The sequence below is a fragment of the Pseudopipra pipra genome, chromosome 4, assembly GCF_036250125.1.
Source record: "Pseudopipra pipra isolate bDixPip1 chromosome 4, bDixPip1.hap1, whole genome shotgun sequence".
NCBI classification, from domain to species: Eukaryota; Metazoa; Chordata; class Aves; order Passeriformes; family Pipridae; genus Pseudopipra; species Pseudopipra pipra.
This window is the reverse complement of record NC_087552.1, coordinates 76,350,995-76,374,307: the sequence shown is the minus strand read 5'-3', so window position 1 is coordinate 76,374,307 and position 23,313 is coordinate 76,350,995. Positions and strand designations below refer to the sequence as shown.

At 61.3% G+C, this 23,313-nt stretch overlaps 2 protein-coding genes across 8 annotated transcripts; one reads left to right on the top strand and one right to left on the bottom strand.

Moving 5' to 3' along the window:
• Positions 1-69: 69 nt before the first annotated feature.
• Positions 70-6,514, bottom strand: DOK1 (docking protein 1). The gene is made up of 5 exons (XM_064653710.1): positions 6,402-6,514; positions 5,987-6,280; positions 3,570-3,681; positions 3,255-3,427; positions 70-1,588 (listed from the first exon to the last, which is right to left on the bottom strand). The coding sequence occupies exons 1-5, from the start codon at positions 6,462-6,464 to the stop codon at positions 482-484; spliced, it is 1,749 nt and encodes a 582-aa protein (XP_064509780.1). The 5' UTR covers positions 6,465-6,514; the 3' UTR covers positions 70-481.
• A 2,417-nt stretch (positions 6,515-8,931) lies between these two features.
• Positions 8,932-22,910, top strand: LOC135413704 (protein O-GlcNAcase-like). 7 transcript variants are annotated; one of them, XM_064653700.1, is made up of 17 exons: positions 8,937-9,374; positions 12,187-12,238; positions 12,974-13,071; positions 13,538-13,668; positions 14,189-14,360; positions 14,695-14,793; positions 15,104-15,388; positions 15,611-15,739; positions 16,246-17,351; positions 17,468-17,642; positions 17,912-17,968; positions 18,902-18,987; positions 19,173-19,277; positions 20,893-20,984; positions 21,404-21,596; positions 21,677-21,848; positions 22,175-22,910. In XM_064653700.1, exons 1-17 carry the CDS (start codon positions 9,335-9,337, stop codon positions 22,309-22,311), a joined length of 3,129 nt encoding a protein of 1,042 aa, XP_064509770.1. In that variant the 5' UTR covers positions 8,937-9,334; the 3' UTR covers positions 22,312-22,910. The 7 variants fall into 7 exon arrangements, 6 of the variants coding, with proteins under 6 accessions (XP_064509766.1, XP_064509765.1, XP_064509770.1 ...); XM_064653697.1 differs by having other exon boundaries at positions 8,989-9,374; positions 16,243-17,351; XM_064653696.1 differs by having other exon boundaries at positions 8,932-9,374; positions 21,677-22,326.
• Positions 22,911-23,313: the final 403 nt, after the last annotated feature.

Sequence of the window (23,313 nt, the reverse complement as noted above, 5' to 3'; positions counted from 1 at the left end):
TGCTCAGCTGCTCTGCAGCAGGACCAGCTCAGACATCCATCCTGACAGCTCAGACAGGCAAACATGTCATTCTGAGACATACAGACTTTAATATTAAAATAATTTCGTATAAAAATACTTTTGAAGACTGATGGCAAGCAGTCTTCCACGCACCACAATGGGCATCCGAGCCCTGCAGCCTGGTCAGAGGGGAAGCCAGAGCAGAGCCAGAGCAACAGCTACAGGACAACACAGCCAGGCTTCCTGCGATCAGGAGGCAGCAGCAGAGCCAGCCCCAGAGCAGAAGCACCCTGGCACCTGTGCCAGCCACAGCTCTCTTGCTGTTTCACTCCAGGGAAAGGCAGCCCCTCAGCGCTGGTGAGCAAGAGGGGCTCTGCCTGAGCCCAAACAGTCCCCACCCCTAAGCCCCACCCCAGACCCATGGAGGAGCACAGCACTGGGACACCAAGTCTCCTCCAGGCAGATACAGAGCAGCAGCACCCTATATCTCTCCTAAGTCCTCATAGACAGGCGACAAGCTGCACTCATCCACAGACTGCTCCTTCTTCTGCAGGTGCTGGGGCTTCACCACCTGGCTGTACAGCACCTCCACATTGTTGTTGTTGCTGCTGTTGAGGCTGGGTTTGGTGACCTCCTTCTCAGCAGCAGCACTTCCCCACCACCTCCCGGGGTCCTCGATCCTCTCCACACCTTTGGAGATAAAGGGTGCCTGGGGCTTGGGGGCAGGGACTGGCCTGGAGCCCTTGGCCTTGGCCTGGAAGGCAGGTACCGAGTAGTCATCCGTGCTGGGGTTGTAGGGGTACTCGTAGCCGCCCTTGCCGTCGTGGCCCTGGGTGCGCCAGGCCTTGCCCGTGGGCCGCGCCTCGTCATAGATGCAGGCGGGGGGGGGCAGCGGGCGGGGAGCACGACCCTCGGGCTCGTCGTAGATGTGCTCCTTCTGCCCGGGCGGGGCCTGGCTGCGACCCTCAGCACGGACCTGCTTGTAGGCGCCCGAGTACGGCGGCACCAGCAGCCGAAGCTTCGTCTCATCCGAGGCCCCGCTGGGTGCCTTGGCCCCGCTCATGGGCTTGCTGTCCACAGGGTCCGAGTACAGCGGGTCCGGCCAGGGCCGGAGCCCCTTCACTGAGTCCAGGGGCTCCGAGTACACACTGGCCGGGTCCTCGGCTGGCAGCACGGCACGGAGCGCCTTCGGCAGAGGGGAGCGCGGGGGGGTGCTGGGGGCTGGGGGCTTGCTCTGTGGCACAGGCAGCTCTGGCAGAATCCGGGTCTTCAGCAGAGATGTGGCGTCTCTCTCCTCTGCCACTGCACTGGCCCTGGGCGCCATCCCCGCTTTGGGTGCCGGGGTATCGCTCCCCTCGGCGGGCAGCTCCAGGCTCAGGCAATCAGCCAGGGCCTGGCGGATCTGCACCACGCTGGGGCTGTCTGCATCCAGAGAGTCGCAGCTCTGCCGGTTCTCCTCCACTTGTGCTTTCTGCTCCTGGATGGAGGCTTCCACAAGGCGGAAGATCTCATTGCCCTGCGTGGTCTCAAAGGTGAAATTTCCAGGCCCTGAGTCACAGCGCCTGCCAGCTTCGAAGGAGAACATCACCTGGGGGGGAAGCGGAAGGGTCACATCCTGATCAGCACCTGCCAGCCCAGTGCACCGTGCAGGCTGCGTTTCCTGCTGAAGAGCCTGTGGCTGTGGCACTGATCCTGCACATCCTGCAAGAGACTGCAGTGAACATCCTGTTCCTTCCAGTCCCGAAGGGCCACCCTGGGGGCCCGCTGTGACCAGCGGCTGGGCAGGGATGCACACCTCAGGGGACATCACTGCACCCAGAGGCAGAGCTGCAGGTCCTGCTGGAGACCTGCTGCCTTACCTGAGCAATGCCAGCAGCATCAACCACTGGCACCAGATAGTCCAGGAAATAATACTGAGAAGGGACTAGGGTGAGCAGATGAGTGACAGTTCAGCAGGGGAAAACTACTATGGGCACCTTGGGTAAGGTAATCAGACAGAAGGGAGTGATTTGGAAGTAACAGATACAGGAGGAAAAACAGGGCTTTCCACAGGAGAAAGCCCAGAAGCAACAGCTCGACTACCAAGAGTAAGCAAAGCATTTACCTACCAGCATTGCTCTGTTAATGGTATAAGGTACTTTAAAAAGAAGTCTTGCTCAGACCTGAACACACTCTGGTACACAAGTTCCCACCAGCAGATGCCCATACCCTTCCTGAGCCTCAGTCCCTGAACCAGGGTAGATTTTCTGCCTCCCTGGTGCTCTCACAGGCAGCAGCAGTCCCTGGGGTTGCTACAGAAGCCTCTGGGGCCAGACTTCCTTTCGTGGGTCAGTGCTGCCAAACACAAGCGCAGTCAGCCCCTCTCTGCTCAGGGACCTGTGGGTGCAGCTGCCTGCTCCCCACACCCTGCAACTCTCCTCCTGCCCCGGCACAGACCCTGTGGATGAGCCAGGTGGCTCCCCAAAGGCAGCTCAGTTTCCACCTCTGTTTTGGGAACGTGCCACAGAGAGCACCATCAGCAGAGTGCAGCCAACACCATCACTGCTATAAACAGCCCTAGGGACACCACTTCCTCCCTGCCCAGCATGACAGGGACCTCTTGCACTCGGTAGCAGCAAGGCAGAGTGGGGACTCACTGCTGCAGGACTCCAGAGAGGGGACAGACCTCCAGGGGTCAGCTTGGCTAGGACCAGTTCTCCCCACACACTGAACAAAGCCAGAGCAGGTGGTGTCTCAAAGAGCCCCTCTGCTCTGGCCACCATCCTTTGGGAGGGAGGGACTGAACCCAGGGCAGAGCCAGGACTGCCAAGGTCCCCAGAGGCTAGGGAGAGCTTGTGTGCAACAGAGAGGGATGTGCCTGCCCACAGCACAGGCTGGGGAGTGCTGGGATGAAGAAAGGGAGCGAGCCAGTGGCGGGGATGTGCGGCAGAGGCTGCAATGGCCCCAGTGGGAGTGGGGCAATGACCACAGAAAGGGGCTCTGCACAGCCATGCAGAGGGATGCCTGCCCACACTGCCAGCCCACGCTCCAGTGTGGTGACACAGGAGGGAGCTGAGGATGGTCAGGGTGACGGATGTCCCGGGTGACCCTGCTGCGGTCACCGGGGCTGCAGCAGTTCTGGCACTCGGCAGGGCTGGTGCGTGGCTGCTGCAGGCCAGTCGGGCACATCGGCTCCTCGCCCATTAGCAGTGAGCAAGAGCTTCCCCCCAGGGAGCAGGTCATGGCACGTGGCACACGGGGCCCCTGCTCCTCACCTTGTCCCGGCCGTATCTGCGGAGCAGCCGGTAGGGCCAGACGTAGAGGATCTGGTTTGTCCGTGGGTCCTTCAGGACGAGGCTGTCCCGCTCGGCCTTGAGCACGTAGGTGCCGCGCAGCTCACAGCGCTCCGCGGCCTCGGTCCGCTGCACCGTCACCCAGAAGGCGTTCACTGCGGGGACAGGGCTGTCAGGCAGGGCAGGGGGAGCCACGGCCACAGCCCCAGGCAGTGCCCCCACAGCCCCAGCAGCGGGGCAGCAGCAGGTCAGGCCCCGCAGAAGGTGGCCCAAGGTCAGGGCAGCGGCAGGTCCCACCTTCGTCTCTCGAGTAGTAGATGGAGTTCACGGCCATCTCCAGGGCCGGCACCTCCTCGCTGCCCTCTCTGCCATGCTGTGCCACCATGCCAGCATCGCTGGAGCCGCTTCCCTGACAAAGGAGAGCAGATCAGCCCCAGCTTCCTCTTCCCACATCAGCCCCTGGGCCCCTTGGCAGCCACTACCTGCAGCCCTTCAAGGCCTGAGCCCCACTGCCCTCCCCAGCCCCACACATCCTGGCTCTCCTTCACCCATTCCCAGCCTGTCCAGAGCTGGCGACAGACCCCAGGGCCCCCTGAGCCAACATGAACATGGACAAACAGGGCCAGGCAGCAGAGAGAGGGCTTCCTCAAGCAGGACTCTGGCCTCAGCTGGGCTCTGGGTTGACAGGACGAAGGACAGAAGCTCCTCTCAGCAGCATTACCCACAGAGCTGCCCCCAAAGCACCACACGGCCCAGTCACAGGGAGGGGTGGGGCAGGGGCTGATGACCCAGCAGCACAGGGGTCTGTGTCCTGCCCTGCACAGGCAGAGGGGGGGCCCAGAGAGGAAGCAAACACTTCTATTTTAGCACATGCAGAACTGAAAGACAGACCGTCAGCGACCGTGTCCCAGCAGCAAGGCCCCCAGAGGGCCTGGGGAACACAAACCCTCAGTGCTACTGAGCTGTTCCTCAGGGCCACGTGGGAGGGGGCTGCAGCAGAGGGTACATCTTGCAGAAGGCAAGCTCCCAGAGTTTCAGTTTAAAACCCAGACACACGAGCTTCTCAACAAGAGACAAGGTCCAAAAAGGGCCTTCCAGCCCTCATGTTTGGCTCCTAAATAGAAAGGGGACTGTTAAAACCTCACGTCCTTTGAGCAGACACCAGCAGCTCCCGCTCAGCTAAAGCATCCAGTGCAGCAGGACTCCAGCCTGAGACTGGGAAGTCAAGGGCCACCTGACCTGCTAGAGCCCTTTAGGGCTCCATTTGACTGCACTTTTCCTCATCTTCAAAAGGAAAAAAATTCTGTTTTGAACTCCAAATGATCTCTGGACCCAGTTCCCAAGCTACTGGACGCTGGCTTACCTTCTGGGCAGCAACATGACACAAAATCACGCAGATGACCAGAAATCACAGCTGAGCATCTCCAGCTCTGTGCAGAGAGGCCACGTGCAGCTCTTGTGCCTCCTGCTCCAGGTCAGGCCTTTCTAGAACATATGCCAGCCTTGTGGCCTTTTGCTCACCACTTCCTAAACTGTCAGCTTGCTTCTGGACCTCAGGCATACAAACAAAGGCTCCCGTGTGAGGGATGGCACAAGCACATCCCTGCTCCAAGCAGGTGCTCCCCAGCCTGGCCACTACCCTGCCCCACTCCAAGGGTGTGGGCTGTGTCCCCAGCTCAGCCCCACAAGCCACTTCCAGGGCAAAGGCTGCAAACCCAACTACACCAGACAGACACAGAGTCATTTCCAGCACCACACCAGTGCCTCTTGGCCTGGTCAGCCCAGAACCTGGTGCACAGACACGCGTGGCCTGGCAGCAGACTGCAGGGAGATGCAAGAGGGACAAAGGGAAATAACACTCAGCAAACACCTGGGTCCCTGTGGGGAGATCCTGGGATCACCAGCTGTGCAGCCAGTCGTCCTGCCAGGCAGCCCTGCCCAGCACTACCATCCTGGTATCAGCTGGAGCCCAACCCAGGGCTCTGCAAACACCTCCCAGGAGGGAGAGCCAAGACCATGGGTCAGGCAGGCATGGATCCAGACGACCATGCTCACAGGGCACCCGCTGCCCAAACAGCCTTCGTGGGTCACCCTGGCTGCCCACGGCTCCAGGGGCTGCAGCAGGCTGGGGGCTGGGGGGCTGTGCAGGAGGCCCAGCACAGACAGGAGTGAGCCACAAGGCTGGGCAAGGGGGTGCACTGGCCCTGAGGATGCCAGGAACCAGGTGGGTGCCGAAGCCAGGCACGCCCTGGAGCCAGGCACTGCAACGCTCTCAGGGCTCTGCTTCTGCTGCTGCTGCAGCAGGAAAGGCAGGGGTGGTTGTGCTATGAGAAACGCTCCTCGGCCATCACCTGGCCCCCCACCAGGTCTGTGGAGGGGCAAGGAGGGGCTCTGTAGGAGGGAAGAAGAGCCCAACTTGAAATTTGGAGCTACAACCACGAATTACCGACAACATGCTGAGGAATCCGGCAACCCAGCTGACAGTAGGAGCCAACAAGAGGGGACCAGAGTCCCAGGGCCGGGTGCTCTAAATCTGGGACCGCTGGCTCTGCCTCAGGGTCTCCTTTCCTGTGCCGCCAGGGCCTCCTGCTGGGTGGGAAGGGATCGCTCCACCACACACACACACTCCGCTGCTCGTGTCCCGTCCCGTCCCCTCCGGCGCGGGCCGCCCGCAGCTCCCTCCTCCCGGCCAGCCCCCCCCGCCCCGCGCTCACCGCGAAGGCGATCTGGCACAGCTTCGCCACCCACTCCTCGCTCTGCTGCTTCTCGGCCGCGAAGAGGAAGGTCCGGTCGCGGGTGTCCAGGCGGAAGGCGGCGGTGCCGGCGCGGGGGCCGCCCTCGCCCACCGCGGCCACGCTGGTGCAGTCGCTCAGGCGCACGACGGTGCGGGCGAGCCGCCGGGTGCCCGCCCGCCCGGCCGCCGCCGGCTCCTTGCAGTCGAACACCTCGAGGCGGGCGACGCCGTGCTGGCTGGCGGGGTACAGCGCGGACCAGCCGCGCTTCCAGCGCTGCGGGGAGCGCGGTCACACCGGGCCGGGCCGGCGGCTCACCGGGAGCGGCCCCGGGGGCGCCCGGCCGGCTCGAGGGCAGGGAGGAGGGGGAGAGGGAGAAGGGGAGCCCCGGACCCACCTTGGCGCCGAACTTGTGGCTGTGCTGCACCAGCAGCGGCCCCTCCATGGCCGGCGGCTCCATCCCCGCGCTTCCGCCCCAGGCCGGGGCGGGGCCGGGCCGGGCCGGGGCGGGGCCGGGAGGGGCCGGGGGCGGGGCCGGGGCGCGCCTGTTTGTCTGCGTGTCTGTGTGTCTGTGTGTCTGTCTGTGTGTCTGTGTGTCTGTCTGTGCGTGGGAAGATGGGTGTGCGTGTGCGCGCATGAGCCCTACCCACAGCGGAAGGGACGGCAGAAGGTGACGGCACCCGGGTGCTCCGGGACTCCTGCCCCGAGCCTGCCCTGAGGATGTGAGAGAGGCTCTCGCGTGTGACAGAGGCCTGTGCTCGCACTGGGGACGGGAAAACGTGATTGGATGGACTGAGGATAAGTGAGGGCAATATGGAGAGCAGGTAGAGGATGGATGAGGTTTCAGAGGACAGGAAAAAGGAGTGACGTCTCTGATACAAGAGAAAAAGAAGTGGATAAGTAGAGGCCACTTAGCTCAACTTCACAGTCCAAGAAAACCATGGAACAAATAGCCAGGTGCTCCCAGAGAGCAGAGAAAGGAAGAAATCATAGCAAACACCCCTGTGTATGCACAGCACTGCCTGACTTCCTTCTGTGACCATCTGTGGATGGGGTAATGTCATCCACATCTCTCTACCTCCAATCCTGCCATGTCCCTGGGCACCGAGGCCACTCCAGGAGCACCAGGCTGCTTCCAGCACGGTCCCTGCCATGGCTAGCCACTCCAGTCTGCCCCAACAGCCTTCTGCAGGGCTAGGCTTGAGTCTAGCATTCCCAGCAGGAGGTGGGCTAGGTGCTGACTGTGAGGCAAAGAGCAAGGAGCAGCATGGCCTGTGTCCAGCACGCCCCTGCAGGAACTCCCTGGGCATAGATGACCCACTCTGGCAGTGTCGAGCTGCTTTCCCACAGCACCGCTGCCTGTCCTACACCCAGCAATGGTTTTTATCCCTGTGTGTGTCTGGTTATGAGCCCCCAGTCCAGGGGCTCAGGCTTTCAGTGCCCTAGGCTCTCCTTGCTTTGCACACCCTCCTTCGTGCTGTCCTGCTGTGCTTTGGGCAGACCTTTCTGGCTCACAGTGCACTCTGATGGCCTTGTGGCACTCTGATGGCACTGTGACCCTGTCAGGTTACTGCTGGTCAGTCAGCTTTGATGGCCCAGACACCATGACTTGGCTTCCTGGCATGACATTAACCTGCAAAGGCAAGAGGGAGAAGCCACTGATCCAGATTTCCTAGGCCTCCGATGCTCACTTCTCCTGTGCAAGCCCATGCCTCTGGCTTAGATGAAATGGCCTCAGGTGGGGACAGCTGCTGGGAGGGAATTTGGCAGTGCCTTGCTACAGGAGTGCCCCTCTGCACCCTCCTGGCTCCATCCCTCACACTTGCATGGTAACAAAGTTGTGTACTTGTGTCCTGTTTAGGAATGGCATTCTCCAACTTAGTGTTTCCACTGAAGAACTCCAGACCATGAACTGGTCACTCACTGCCCCACCGTCCCCCTGAGGTGGGATGGAAAGGAGTGTTGGAGGCACAAACAGCTAAAGGTCACGGGTTGAGATAAGAACAATTTAGTAGCAACAGCAATGAGATAAGAAAACAGTAACAATACCAATAACAGAGGTACAACACAGGCAAACGATTCGCACGCAATTGCTCCCCACTCGGAACCCGGGGGGCCACCCAACTGCACACCCTGGCAAAACCGGGAAAAACCCCACCCCTGTACCCGCTGTGCATGTGGTGAGGCGGTATAGAATAACCTCGGGGTCCTGCCGTTCCCCTCCTGGCTGCTGAAAAATGAAACCTGCCCTGGCTGGAGCCAGGACAACTCGACTCTTGGGTTATGGCACGTTTGGCTGGGGGAGGCTGCAGGGATGCTGCAGAGCTCTGATCCACCTTGCAGTGAGAGAGACAAACAGGAAAAGAGGTCAGAAAAAGAGCAAAATGATTCGGTGATGTCAAACACACAGGCCCGTGTGTAGGCAGGTCCCCATGATGTGCAGCTGCAGGACAGGGAACTAATGACGTGGCAGCACTTCTGCAAACCAGAACCTGTGGGACGGAGAGAATCACGAGCCAGATGTGTCAGCAGCTCAGAGCAGGGTGGCACAAGGCAAACAGCAGCCTGACATAGGCAGGCAGGTGAGTCACCTGTAGGGCACATGGACAGACCTGATGGCGCGGACCTGGCAAGCCTGGAGAGGCATTGCAGCCTGGACCTGGCATGAGGGTGCGGGCAGGGCAGGTGCCGGCTCAGCGGGGAACCCATAATGACACCCGACCCCTCGAGAACAGCTTTGGGACTGTGAAGTCCCGGGAAGCTGCAACGGCAGGAGAAGGCAGAGCCCTCGGGCCGCACAGGAGAAGGCCCGCAGCGGGGGCTGAGGGGGAGCCGGGGCTGGCATGACACCACCCCGGGCCCCGGTGCCCCTGGGGGGGTTCTGGCCCGGGAGGCTCCGGCCCTGCGGCTCCAGCATCGCCTCCCAAGGGCTCCGCACGGGCCCCGAGGCCGCCCCGCTCCGCCCCGCGCCCCGGCCCCGCCGCGGCCCCACCCGCGGGGCCGCCCCTTGCGCTGCGGCGGCCGCGGCTCCGCGGGGGGGGCGGGCGCTGGAGCCGTCCCTGCTCGAGCCGCTCCGCACACCCTCCATCCCACCCTCCGACACTTCATCCCTCCGCGCACCTGTCCGTCTCTCTGCTCATTCCTCTGTCTCTTCTCTCCATCCCTTCGCGAGTCCCTCTGTCACCCCGCGCATTCCTCCATCCCTCCGCTCATCTCTCCACGCATTCCTCCATCCCTCCGCTCATTCGTCCGCGCCCTCCTCCATCCCTTCGAGCATCGATCTATCCCCTGCGCCTGCCTCCGCGCTGGCAGGGCGGCTCCTGCGCGGGGATGGCGGGGCGGCCGCGCTTCCTCTGCGGCGTGGTGGAAGGTAGGTCCCTCCGGGGCCGCGGCTGGGGCCGGGGCCGCCCCGCCCGGGCATCGCAGGGGCTGGCCCGGTCCACCCAGAGTGAACCGGGGCCGGGAACGGCCTCCGGGATCCGCGCCTGGGTCCCCGGCTATGTGGGAGGTGGGAGCCGGGCCCCGGCACAGCACCCCATCTCTGCCAGGGAGTCGGGACCAGCACCCCCGCGCTGCTCCCAAGGATCCCCAGAGCACCACTGAGCCCCACAGCCACCCCAGCAGAGCCGACTCCCCCAGAGGGGCACGGGGACCTGCTGCTCGGTCTCCAGCTCTCTGCTAGGGGTTCTTATCTGCCCTGGGCTCGGGCAGCTTCCCGGTGTGCCCCCCTGCCCACAGGGCAACAGTGCTGGGGCTGCGCCCAGAACTGGTCTTTCATGGCAGTTCTGTGGGACTCAACCCTGTCCTGCTCCCTGCTAACATACCCAACTCCTGTTTCTGCCACACAGCAACTCTGGAGCTGGCAAAAGCATCACCCTTTCTCCTGGCAGCACAGTACCCTGCTGAGCCCACTGCCCACTGCCTCACCTGGAAGGAAACAAGCACCATGCAATTAAACACAAAATAAGTAGGAAGTGCAGGGGTGGGGAAGTCGACATGAGTCAGACAAGAATCACTGATATAGGAAAGCTGGCCTGGTAAAGGGGACACAGGAAAGCGATGCTCGTGGCAGAGCCACTCCATGAGGACACTCTTGTTGGGGCGTGTGCAGGACTGAGTGTCAAACGACTGGCCCCATCAGTTCACAGCAACGTGTGAGTGAGGCACTTGCAAGCAGGTGCCATATAGGGACTCCTGGGACCTGACTGGGAAATAGAAATAGCTAATTATTTATCATGGAAATAACTTTTTTGGGTGAAATGCTTGCTGGGATCCTCAAGTGGCCACAGGTTTGGCCCCTGCACAGATGGCTAGTAAAGTGAGTGTATATTATTTCAAAGTAGATGGAGTAACCATGTGGATGTTCAGCAGGCAGATCATCTGTCTGCAGGGAAGATAAGAGCAGTGAGTCCTGTGGTGCAACCCGCCATTGCCCAGGGCTTGTGTTGGGGGCTGCGGGGTGGGCTCCTGCCAAAGGGAGCTGGGCATCAGGGCCCCCTCCCAGGCAGATGAGCTCCAGGACACTCAGGTACTTTGGGGAAACACAGGTGCTTTTCTGGGCGACGTTGGCCTTATGCCAGACGCTGAGAGCCTGTCCTTGTTCTGAGCCGAAGAGTCACTGCGCTCTGTCCTTGTGCACTGCCCAGTTTGGTGAATGCCCTCTGCTCCCGTTGGCCTTGGCTGCTGTGAGGTGCAGGGAGTGACTCAGAAGTTGCTCAGGATGCAGAGCCCATCTGAAACCAGGAGGCTGTCTTGATGGCTAGTTGCCATCACTGTCCAAGACATAATGGATTTTCCATGAGACTTCACATTGCAGCTGCCAGATCTTGCAGAGACTTGAAGTGACTGAAGATTCTCTTGCTAAATCTCAGGTCTGCGCTGGAACACTTAGAGGTTCCCCTTAACCTCTGCTTTGAGAAGCTGTCAAATCTGCATCTCTCCAAATGCATTGACCTGCCTGTTCTCCCGCTGTCCCCAAGTGAAGGGGCTTGTGTTCCACTGGATGTTCTTTCTCACTGCCTTTGTAGACAACTCTGCAGCTCCCAGTGCAGAGTAGTCCCATCAGGGGAATGGGTGCTGCATGTCTGTCAGTGTCCTCCTCATTATACCCAGTCACAGGCTGGTTCCTGCCCTCCAGGCTACAGAACACTGTCAGCTGCTGTGCTGCTGCAGCCTCAAGCTTGTGTCAGACACTGGTGCCCAACAACCACCCAAAGTCTGCAAGCAGCAGAAGGGGAAATGTTGAGAAACACTTGGGAATTTGCTGACTCCAGGTCTGTATTTCCTGCATTCAGTTTTGTTCCTGTGAGCCTTCCAGAAGGGCAGTGTCCTTGAGGCCAGCCTTGGTGCTCACTGATGGGTGTCTTTGCTAGCAGAGAGCTGGGAAGGTTGTTCCCTGCTATGCTTTCCCTCTCTGGGTTTTCCCTTTGCAAGCTTTGGGGGCTGTGTTTTCCAGTGGGGGACAGACTAGGTGTCTGTGAAGCATTCTGTGGAGTCACAGCCCCAGCACCTGTGGGCATTCCCATGGGTGGTTGTGTGTTCCTGATCTGAACAGCCTGCCATGGGACAGGGGTGCTGCCCCACAGTCCTGCCCTGCTCGATGCAGGGATGTGTTTGTGGGGTAAGGGAGAACTGCCTCAGTGCAATTTTTGTGCAGTTTGAGTTGTGCAGCAATTAAATACACAAAAACCAGCTTTTATAGCCCATATGGGAGTGGTGATGCTCTGCCTGACACTATACACAGAGAGATGCAGAGACACAGACCTGGTCTCTGTAAAGAAGACAATTCCCAGGCAGAAAACTATAGGATGGATGGGCGCTGGCTCTGTGCTTCAGTGCACCCCAAAATCATTCTAAAGGGCCTTATAATGTGGCTAGTTCCCAATGCCTCCTTTAGGCTTGGCTTTTACTGTGCACATTTCCCCTCCCAGGTTAGGCCCTACCTTGTGAAATTCTTCCCAGCTGCTCCTTTCTGGGAAGGATGGAAGCTCAGACATTAATCCCCTTGCTCCAATACCAGTGCCCAGCAAGGCAATAGGAGAATAGCACATACTTGAATTACCCAGAAGTGAACAACTGGCAGATCTTTGGCTGCAAGAGCCACTCAGAGATAGCACAGAGAGAGACTGTTTTAAGGCACTTCCCAACAACTGCATTTTGCCTTTTTCCCCCACCTTTTACAGGTTTCTATGGGAGACCGTGGTCTATGGAACAGAGGAAACTTCTCTTTCAATGGCAAGTACCCTGAATTTTCTTTTCTGAAGGGAGCCCGTGGCAGAGTGCCGAGATGGAGGCAGGAGCAGTGAGGGTGGATGGAGAGACGTGGGGCTGCCTTGTGCCAGCAGATGGTGCTGGGACTCTGCACAGCCCAGTGCAGCCTGGTGTGCCCCGGTGGCTGCACTGGACGTGGGACAATGCACCACTGCCACCCTCCCTGCAGCCAGCCTGCCCTGCCCAGGGCCATTGTCCCCGCCACCCTGTGCTATACCCTGAGGTTGCCATCCCTGCCTGGTGTGGGTGGCCTTTCTGTGTCCCTGTGAGTCCCCATGCATATCTGTGTGCCACCCTGTGTCCCTGTGATGGAAGGACATGGGCAGGATCTGTCACTGGCTGAGAATCGCCTCGGGATGGGGTTGATTTGTCCAGCTCCTCTCTGAGCAGCTGGTGCCAATGACAGACCATCAGTGGAATGAGCACAAATCAGAGGGCTCAGCACTGGGAGTGCTGGATGAGATTTATGTCTCCATGTGGCTGTGGCAGGGCTCCCTGTGCCAGGGCAGAGCTGTGGCTCCACAGGCTGCAGGGCCAGTGAGAGCAGACCCTGGCAGATCTGGCAGCTTTGGGACACGGGGCAGCCCTGGGAAGGAGTGGGTGCTGTGTGCCGAGCAGCTCACGGTGCCGTGGCTGGCACCTGCCCAGGTGCAAAGAGCCCGTGTGGAGCCCGGGTGACCCCTTGTTCTTGCTGTGCAGGCTGAAACGCCGGGGGCTCAACTGCTACATGTACGCGCCCAAGGATGAGCTGAAGCACCGGCTGCTCTGGCGAGAGCCCTACACGGAGCATGAGGCAGGTAGCAGCTCTGCTGGGCCCCACGGGGGGGCTGCAGGCATCCCAGGACCCTGAGGGTGAACCACGGGCTGGGTCCCAGCCAGGACCAGGCTGGCTGCCACTTTCACCCTGCCACAACCCTGCCCATTGCAGGGAGGCCCCTGGACCTTAACTGGTGCGAGGAGACCTCTAGACTGTGCCAGTCGTGTGGAATTGCCTAGGAGCCTCCCTAGCGTGGGGAGCTCCCCATGTGGGTCTCTGGCAATATACTTGAATATACTGAGGCCTGCAACCCTTGTTGAAAGTCCTCTGTTCCCCAAGGAACTGGAAATGGTCTCCCCTGAGCCCCTCCCCTCCCAATGCCCTCGTCTCCTTCCTTTCAGACTGCTGCTGTTCCCTCTCCCTCCATTCGTTTTTCCACTCCATCCCATGGTCCCCTCCCTCCTTTGCCTCCCAGCACTCACAGACTCCCTCTGCTCTGTCCCCAGTCTGCATGCGGTCTCTCATCGAAGCTGCCCAAAAGCAGGGTGTGGAGTTTGTTTTTGCCATTTCTGCTGGCCAGGACATGGTGTTTTCCAGTGCTGGGGATCGGCTCCTGCTGCAGCAAAAACTCAGGCAGGTACCGTGGGCCATTCCTTCCTCCTACTGCTCCCAGGCGAGGGGCACGCGTGCTTGTATGGGCCCTGTCCCCACCCCGAGGGCTGCTCTGGGGCTGTAAACCTCTCCTGTGGGTCTTGTGCCCACCCCAAGGGGTGGTGTGGAGCTGTAAACCACTCCTGCTGCTGCGCATCAGGGAGCAGCTCTGTGGGGTGCCCAATGGCCTGTGTGCTGTCCCTGTCATGGTGACAGAGCTGAGGGTTCCATGGATGTCTGACTGGGGGCAGGATAGGGACCAGCCAAGCCCCAGCACTTGCTAGGCAGCACTGGGCTTGGTGCAGGTTGGAACTGAGCCCCAGGTCCCCAGGGAGGGTAAAGAGCTGCTGGCATGGTGGGTTTGCTCCGTGGGCAGCTGCTTCTCCCATGGCACAGCCCAGCAACTGCCCTGCACTGTACCATGCCTGTCTGCCTCTCCCTGGCTCCTCTGGGCTCGCCGCCTTCTCTCTCCCAGGGATCCCAGCAGCCCCTGTCTGTGCCCACAGGTGGCTGCCATGGGGTGCTGCTCCTTCGCTCTGCTCTTCGATGACATCGACCCCTGCATGTGCCAGGCTGACAGAGACGTCTTCCCCTCTCTGGCACAGGCTCATGCCTCTGTGGCCAACGAGGTGTACCAGGAGCTGGGCCAACCCCCTGTCTTCCTCTTCTGCCCTACAGGTACTGCCTGCAGCCCTGTGGCCCCAGCGTCCTACCCCAGGGAGCTCCCTCAGACTGGGGAGCCCTTGGGCTGGCTGCAGCCAGTCCATGTCTCTGCTGAGAGCTGAGTGCTCTGGCAGCCCACACAGCTCTCCCTGGCCTCCTCATTCTCCCAGGGGAGCTCTGGTGATCTTGGGACTAGGACAGGACCAGGCTGCAGAGGGCCTGAGGGCCTGCAGCCATGCTTTCTGTGTTCCCTGCACCCTACTCCTCCTCAGCCTCTGTCCATGATCCTGGCAGCCTCTCCTCTCCTGGTCCCCCGTCCCTCAGGGGATGCCCTGTGCTCTCTCCCCAGAATACTGCAGCTCGCTCTGCTCTCCCAGCCCCGGCCAGTCCTGCTACCTGCAGACCATCGGTCAGGAGCTGCTCCCTGGGATCAGTGTCATCTGGACAGGTGAGCGCCGGGCCCAGCTCTGTGGGCATGTGGCCCCCGTGCAGTGTCTGCAAACCCCATGGCCACGGGCGCTGTCCTGGGAGAGCCACCAGCCAGCAGCCCCACTGCGGTGCCTCAGATCGGGGTGTGCAGCCCCAGCCAGGCAGAAGGTCAGGATGGGGGTCCCCTGTCCTGGCTTGGGAGTGTAGGTGGGGTGACTCGACCCTCACATCTGTGCTTGGCACCCAGATGTGTCTGTGTCCCTGCTGTGTGTCTGGGATGGACCACAGTGCCTGTGTGCTCCATGTGTGTCCATGCCCTGATGCTCCAGGCCCAAAGGTGGTGTCACAGGAGCTCTCAGCTGCTCTGCTGGAGGAGGTGGAGGGTGTCCTACGGCGCCGCCCCGTCATCTGGGACAACCTCTACGCCAATGACTATGACTGCAGACGTGTATTCCTGGGCCCCTACATGGGACGTGCTCCTGGTCTCATGCCCAGGCTCCAAGGACTGCTTCTCAACCCCAACTGCGAGCTCCAGGCCAACTTCATCCCCATACACACGCTGGGCACCTGGTTTCAGAGCGAGCTGGGAAGTTGTGCCAGCCCTGATCGTGCAGGTATGTGGCCCCAGTGCCCCGGCAGTTCTGTGCCTGCCAATTGCTGCTGGTTTTTGCCAGGCCCTTTCCTGCGCGGCAGCCTGGGTGAGGTGTCTCACCTGGCTGGGCATTGCCTGACGACCCTGGGCATGGGGTTCATCCTGGGGGCCCACAGCGTGGCTTGGGGTAGCTCCATCAAACAAGGAGTGGGGCTGCCCAGGCTGATGAGCTGTGGTTCCCTAGGAATGGAGGTGGCAGCAGCTCTGGGGGACAGCCAAGGCCCACGGGAGGGGAGCTACAGCCCGCAGGAAGCCTTGGAGCTGGCGCTGCGTGACTGGGTGTCTGAGATAAACCAGCAGGCCTTGGAGCCAGGTAGATGATGGACTCGCACTCCCTCACAGCCCCGGAGCGCTGGGCTGGCTCTGCCGGGAACTCGGCGGGTGGGATGAGGGAACCCTGTCCGTTTGGGTGGGTCTCTCAGGCTGGTGTGGCAGCAGGGCCTGTGCATGCTGTGGCAGGCAGGAGTGGGTGTCCATCCCACTGTGCTGCCCTGTGGGTGCTCCTGCCCTGGCCACATCCCGCAGGGGTGTCCTTGGCTGGCAGCATGGGAGCCTGGGCCAGGACACAGCTCTGTCTTTCAGCCAGGGGGGTTCAGCCAGGAGCACGCTTGGTGTTCTGCAGTGTTTGCCTGTGCAATGCCTGAGCCTCACCAGCCCCAGAGGCCTAAACTCGAACCCAGGGCCTGGCAACATCCTGGTCCCTGCCAGCTCAGGGATGGAGCTCCCCAGCACAGCCATCCCCAGGCTGTCTTGCCCCATGGGCAGCAGTTTCCATGCAGGTGCCAGAGGGGCTTCCCCCTTGCTCCTTTCTGCCAGGAGGATGGACCCCAGGACACCCCAGTGTCGGCCTCAAGGGAAGATCAAGGCTGCAGTCTGGCACAGCAGGAGGACAGGAGGTTGTGCCCGACCCCGAGCAGCATGACTCCATTCCCAGTGGGGTAGACCAGCACAGCCCTGAGCCCTGTGGTGGGGCACCAGGGGAGGGATGCAGGAAGGTGACCTCGGAGCCTGAGAAGGGCAGTGGAAGCAGGACACCCAATGGCAGTCAGCAGAGCCCCACAGGGGATGGGGACCAGCTTGCCACGGGGAGCAGGGAATGCTGTGAGCCCTCCTCTTCTCTGCCCAGTGTGGCTGAGAGTGCCCAGTCTGCAGGAATCCCAATGGCTACCAAGACCCTTCTCAGCCCAGGCCACACCATGAGTTCCAGCAGTGAGGCCAACACCAGTCAGAACCTTCTTTTGCCCACCAGTGATGCCAGGACAGGGAGTGGCAGCCCTGCCCAGTCCCCCAGCAGCACCCAGCCTGAGGCCATCAGGGCTGACATGCCCCAGATGCCCCCAGGGACTGGGGCTGGTGCCAGCCCTGGCCCCCCAGCCCTGCTGACTGAAGGGACTGGCACCAGCCCTGGCACTCCAGCCCTGCTGACTGATGAGATCACTGCTAGCTCTGGCCCCTTGGCACCAGTGACACCAGAGGAGGTTACATCCAGCCCCACAGCAGCAGTAACCCCAGAGACTGGGTCTGGCCCCATGGTACCACTGACCCCCAAGGAGGCCAGGACCAGCCCCACATCACAGATGACCTCAGAGGAGGCCAGGACCAGCCCCATGGCACTGGTGACCCCAGAGGAGGCTGGGTCTATCCCTACGGCACTGACGATCCCAGAGGAGTCCGGGTCCAACCCTGCAGCACTGCTGACCCCAGAGGAGTCCAGGTCCAGCCCCATGGCACTGACGATCCCAGAGGAGGCCGGGTCCAGCCCTACAGCGCCGCTGACTCTGGAGGAGGTGCGGATGCTGGTGGAGCTCTTCTACCTGCCCTACCATCATGGGGCACTGGCACAGGAGCTCCTGGAGCACTTTCGGTGGCTCCGGGCAAACAGCCTCAGCGTGGGGGTCCCGGCCACGGCACCTGATGCCTGCGGGGTAAGGCTGGTCCTGGCGCAGCTGCAGGAAGGTGCCTGTCCCAGCTGCAGGAAGGTGCCTGTCCCAGCTGCAGGAAGGTGCCTGTCCCAGCTGGCTGACGCCCGCTCCGTCCCCAGGGCGCGCGGTGGCGGGGCCGAGCCCGGTCCTTCCAGCTGCTCTGCGCGGAGACGTGTCGCCTGCACAGCCGCTTCGCCGGCGCCGCCAGCCGGGCACTGCTCTACGACCTGCACCCCTACCTCTGGGACATCCGCAACATGCTGCTGGCCGCCAGTGCCTTTGTCCTCTGGCTGGGTACGTGGCTGCCAGCCCCTGCCAGCCCCTGCCAGCCCCCATCCCGCGTATCTGCACCCTGGCCAAACGCAGGGGCTCTGGGGCACACCCTGGCCATCTGAAGCTTGTTCTCTGGTGATCCACTATTCCCCTGCTAAGGAGGTGAAGGTGTCTAGGACCACCCCAGAGTCTGGGATCCCTGTATTCAGCTGGGGGTGCCAGGGTCTCTCCCCTTGAACCTTCTCCACCGCTGCCCCTTGTTCTGTGCTCACCACTCTCCTCCTTTGCAGATGGTCACCTCCTCTGCGACCCTGGCCCCAAGGGCACCTGGGGAAACTGCTTTGGCTGTAAGTAGGGGTTCTACCCTGAGTCACCCACATGGATGGGGGGCCTGGCTGCTGCCCTCCATCACCTCCAGCCCCACAGCACTCACCATCAGCCTCCCCTTCCCCACGCTCTGTGTGCCGGGTGGAGCAGGGATGGCCATGGGGAGGCTTGGCACCCCTGCATGCCCTGACACACTGGGGCAGGATGAGGCACTGCTGCTGGGGACAGGGCAGTCACTGAGCAGCTCTTCACCATCTCTCACAGCCTAGAAGGAATGCCCATTTCTAGGATATGGTTCCTCAGTCTCTTTAACCCAGGGATCCCTTAGCCTGTCTGGGAAAAGGGATCTATGGGCCACTGGGAGCAGTAATGCCCTGGGTGAGAGAGGTGAGGCTATTTTTTGAATGCCTGTACATCGCTTTGGAAGCCCATGTTCCCCTGGTTTAGGGTTCCTTGGTTGGTCTGTGGGCCTTGTGACCTCTTACGAACCAAGAGCTGTTACCGGGTGATAACCTGAGCAGGCCTCCAAGTTCAGTGTCAGAGGGGGCCTTGTTGCCTTGAGCCCTTTCCATGGGGAAGCAGCTGTGCAGGGCATGTTCCCACCATCCCTGTGGATGTGGCTGGGTAGGAGCACAGCACTCTGTGCTAGGCCGCAGCTTCCCAGCTGAACCAGGAGTTGTATCCTTACCTTACACTTTTGTGGAGGTGAGACCAGTCCTTTTCCATCCCCCCAGTTCAAGCCCTGCTATGGAGGGTGTGTGGCTGCCCCAAGAAATGGAGGGGGCTGCCTGAGCCCATCTGAAGTCCCTGCCTGGGCATGGCTGCACAGCTGGAGAGCAGGTCCTTGGAGCTGTGACTGTGGGGATCATGGTGCTGCTGTGTGACAGCGGCTGATCTCCCCCTGCCCAGCAGGTTTTTGTTCACCTCACTTGTGTCTGTCCTGCTGTTCCCAGGGTGCCAGAGTATCACTGCCCCGATCTTGCTGGGGAGGGAAGCCGAGCCTTGGGCGCGTCGTGGGGGCCTCTTTGGAGAGCTGCAGGTGAGAGTGTGCCTCTCTCTGGGGGGCTGAAGGAGCCACTGGGAAGCCAGTATCCCAACCCTGCTTTGGGTTGCTGCAAGCTTGGGGAGACAAGAGCTACCCTGGGCATCTGTGGTTCCTGGGGTTTAGGGAGCCTCAGAGAGACCTTGGAGCCAGGAAAACCTGATGGACTGTGTATCTTCCAGGCACTGCTGCCTGTGGGGAACAGCTGTGACCTCTTCTACCACCCACCACCTCTCTTCCCATCCAGCCAGACGTACCTCCTGCGCCCGCTGCTGCCCTTGGACAAGGTGGGAGCCATGGCCTGCAGGGGTGTCCTGCCAGAGCTCAGCTCTGCATGGCCTGTGCTGCACGTGTGCTGAGGAGCTACAGGCTCGTCTCTGCTGACCCTCAGTGCAGGGTGGCACAGGTGGGGAGGGACCTCGGGTCCGACTCTGCTCAGAGCCAGCTGGCTTGTGGCAGCTCCCTGGGGCCATGATCAGCAGTGTGTCAGACCCTGGGCTGGAGAAGAGGAACTGTGGCCTTGGCAAAGCTGCCTCCCTGTGACAAGGGCCTAGGCAGAGCAGGAAAAGGAGCCCTGCCTACCAGTGAGCAGCAGGCACAGCCACAGTTTAACCAGCACTAGGTCGGGGTTGCCAGGTTGTGGGTGATCTCCAGAGCAGCCCCAGTGCTGATCTCCAGCAGTGGCTGTGAGCAGGTGCCAGGAAATACCCAGAACAGGTCAAGTCTGGATGGTGACCTCCTGGAACCTTCACTGGTCTGCAGCTCTGGGCACTGCCTGAGCCTGTTGGGGTTCATCTCCAAATGAGTCCCTTCTTCAAATAGTCATCCAGTTTATGGGCTGATTCCCTGCTGGAGAGCAGCAGCCACTGTCAGCCATGACCTTCTTGCTGCCAACCCCCTGCTCTGACATCCCAATAGCTCGATGGGATGGGGAGGGAAAGGGAGATTCTGGTTGTTGGGGGACACACAAGTTAAAGTGTCACCAAATTCAGCAGAGCTCCAGGTTCCCCATGTACCACAGCCTGTAGCGAGCCCCCCACCCTCACTCTGCTCCTCTCCCAGCCCAAGGAAAGGCTAATGCCTCACATCCAGCCAGCAGGAACACGAGTGCAGCTCCCTGCTAAACACGGCACCCGGCCGTGTGCCGCTGTGGCGCTGCTGGGTAGCAGAGGAGGAGCTGCAAGCACGGGAGAGCAGATTGTAACCCCAGACTGTTCTGCCAGCAGTTCCCATCGTGGGGACTTGTTTACAGTTGCCTGTTGTCAGGTTTCATCTGCTCAGGCTGAACCTTAACAACACGAATGTTTGTGTCCAGTGAAACTCTTGAGAGGGAAATCCAGCTGAGCACATCAGTCTCTTCTGGGAATGGGGCACAACAGGGCACAGTCCTGCCCCAGTCGTTGTGTGATCAGGGCAGCCTCCCTCTCAGGATCAAGGCTTTTATCTGAATGTCCTTTTCACTGGGAGCAGCAGCAAACTCAACCATGACCAAGACAGGACATTTGGGCATGTCCTGCTGTGCACAGGCTCTTTGGAGACTTTGAGTTCCAGTGTTGTTTTTGGGACCTTTCTGGCTGCTCTGAGTGTGCTCTGGCCTGGGGCCATCTCTGCAGTGGGTGCTCTCTGAAGGCCTGACCAGAATGGCAGTCTCTGGTCTGAAGGGTGGCTGTGCTGTGGCCCTGAGCCCGAGGCTAGCAGATGGCAGTGCCCTTGGGTGGCTCAAGCAGTACCCTGCCCTGTATCCCCTACCCTCGCCCACAGGCCACAGCCCTGGTCATGGTCCCTCTCTGCAGCCCCTTTGGCAGCTGCTGGTGTGCCACGCTCCGGCCAGGCCTGTTGGGAGCAGCTGGCAGTGCGGCAGGGCAGGCACAGCCAGGACTGAGGGGGGGCTCGGCCTTCCAGGGAGAGCTTTACCGTATGTGCCGGGAGAGTTTGGACTGTGATCCCAAAGTGGCAGAGATCCTCATGGCCCACCCAGATCTCCTCGGTGACAGGTGAGACGTGGCCTCTCTGGGGCTCCCTCTGGCCAGGCTGTGCTGAGCCTGGCCACGTGCTGAGGGATGCAGGGCAGGGGATGAGGCGATGGCCTCTCCTGGCATCCCTGCGGGGACCAGCTCTGCCCCTGGGCTGTCAGTGGCCTCACCCTGTGGGAGGGACAGGGAGGGACATCCCCATGCTGATGTCCAGCAGGGTCATGGCAGCCACAGTGGGGGCAGACCCACTGTCCAGCCTGGATGCAGGAGACTGTAGCGGATCCCCTTGGCTGAGGGCTTCTGCTGGGGATCTCAAAGGGTTGTCAGTGGGCACTATGTTCTGTCCTGATGGGGCAGGAAGGAGGAGGCTGCTCTGAGGTTGCTGTGGGGCAGTCTGGGCTCCAGGCACAGCTCAGCTGTGCTCCTGCTCTGGCTGCCAGGCTGCTGGGCCCCTTCCTCAGCCTGAGCCCCGAGTACACCTTTGTGCTGGAGGACGAGGGTGGTCCGTGTGGCTACGCAGCTGGAGCACTCCATGCTGAAGGCTTCCTGCAGCAGCAAGACAGCAGCTGGCTGCCAGCCATACGGCACAAGTACCCCCCAGACCTGGGCACGGGCGGCCCAGCTCTGGGACAGGTGAGGGGACACCTGGCGCAGAGGGGAGTGGGGATGGGGGCGGTGGAGGGGGTTCTCTCACTTGTGCTTGTCTCCCACAGGATGTCCTGGAGGAAGCAGTGCTCTTCTTCCACGCAGAGCCACGGGCTGTGCCCCCGCCTGTGCTGCGGCGCTTCCCCTCCCTTGTGCAGCTGGGCACGGCCCCCCGTGTGCTGGACGTGGGGGCCACCCGCAGCCTGGCCCTCTGCCTGCTCAGTGCACTCAGGGCCAACGGTGAGCGGGACCTCCCCGTGCTGGGGGACCCCCTTGTTCCAGCACAACCCCTTCCCAACTGCTCCCTTGCCCAGCACAGGGTTAGGAGCTGGCCCCACCTGCACTCCACCTCTCTGAGCACAGGGCTCCCCATCTCCACTCTGGTGCAGTCTGGCCCCAGCTCCCAGGCACCGTCCCCTCCCCTTGCACTGGGGGACATGTGGATCTGTGTCTCAGGGCATCACAGGGGCAGCCAGTGCCAAAGAGGCAGTGGAAAGGCCAACCTCCTTGTGGAGGGGGTCCCAGAGCTGGGGTCCCAGTGCCCTGACCTCTCACCTCCTTTCCAGGGTCGCGAGGAGTGTTTTGCCAGGTCCGTGATGCTGATCGGCAGCAGCTGAGCTTCTACAGCAAGCTGGGCTTCGTCGCCCTGCCGGTGGCCTGGGGCAGCTCTCCCGGCGCTCAGCTCCTGGGACGTCTCCTCTGATGGGGGCAAGGGGACACAGTGCCCCGGGACAGGCTGACCCCCTGTCCCACACAGCATTGGCCTGAGGGAGCAGGAGCAGAGGGGCACCGTGAGCAGGTCAGGTAGATGAGAGAAGAGACACAGCATGGGGGCGAGCAGGACGCCGCTGGGATGTGTGCGGGGCTTCGAGGGTCCTTCAGTAGCAGAGAGCTATTTCTGCCATCTCAGGAGATTTGAGCACCGGGGCCCCTCTGTGCCACCCTGACTGTTCCTGCCTGCTGGGCATCCTCCGCCTTTGCTGGGGAGCCAGGCTGTCTGCAGCCCCCCAGGCCTGTTGGAGCCCATGGGCAGTGTTTGGGGTGGTGGTCCTGGAGCACAGCACGGTGCCTTAGTACTACAGGAGTGTCCCTGTCACATAGGCTGGGCTGCCTGGCTCTCTCCATCCCCTGGGTGACCCAAGGATGGGCAACTGGTGCTGGGGCTGGCTCTTGGCCCCAAGGACCTGCTTGTCTGTATGGACCAATCTGGTGTGGGACACAGTGAGGCAGCCTCCATCTTTGTGCCTGGGGGTTGAGAGGATCGCTGTTCTTGGCAATAAAGTGTTTGCTGGGCTCCCACCATGGCTTGCCTCGGGGGAAAATGTTGGGGTGCCAGCAGATCCTTTTCGCATCCTCATGCCCTCTCTCCACCTCACACTGGCCGTTGTTACAGTCGGTCCTCAAACAAAGCAGCTCCCCATAGAAACGCAGCCCCAACCGGGCACCAGCTTCACTCCCCGGGAAGGAGCTCCGGCCGCTGGCAGTGTGCACTCGCAGCCCCAGCCCTGTGCCGTGCGGCTTTCCTGTGGGATGGGATGGCTTGGCCTGGGCCTCCCCTGTGGGTCTGGGGGGCCGCAGCCTGCCCCAGACAGGCAGGATGGCCAAGAGGGAGCATCTGCCCAGCCATCCCACTGCAGCCTCTGGAAAAGGGCTGCCAGGGGCACACCACTGCTGGAGGTTTCCTTCCCTTGCCCTCCAGAGCCGG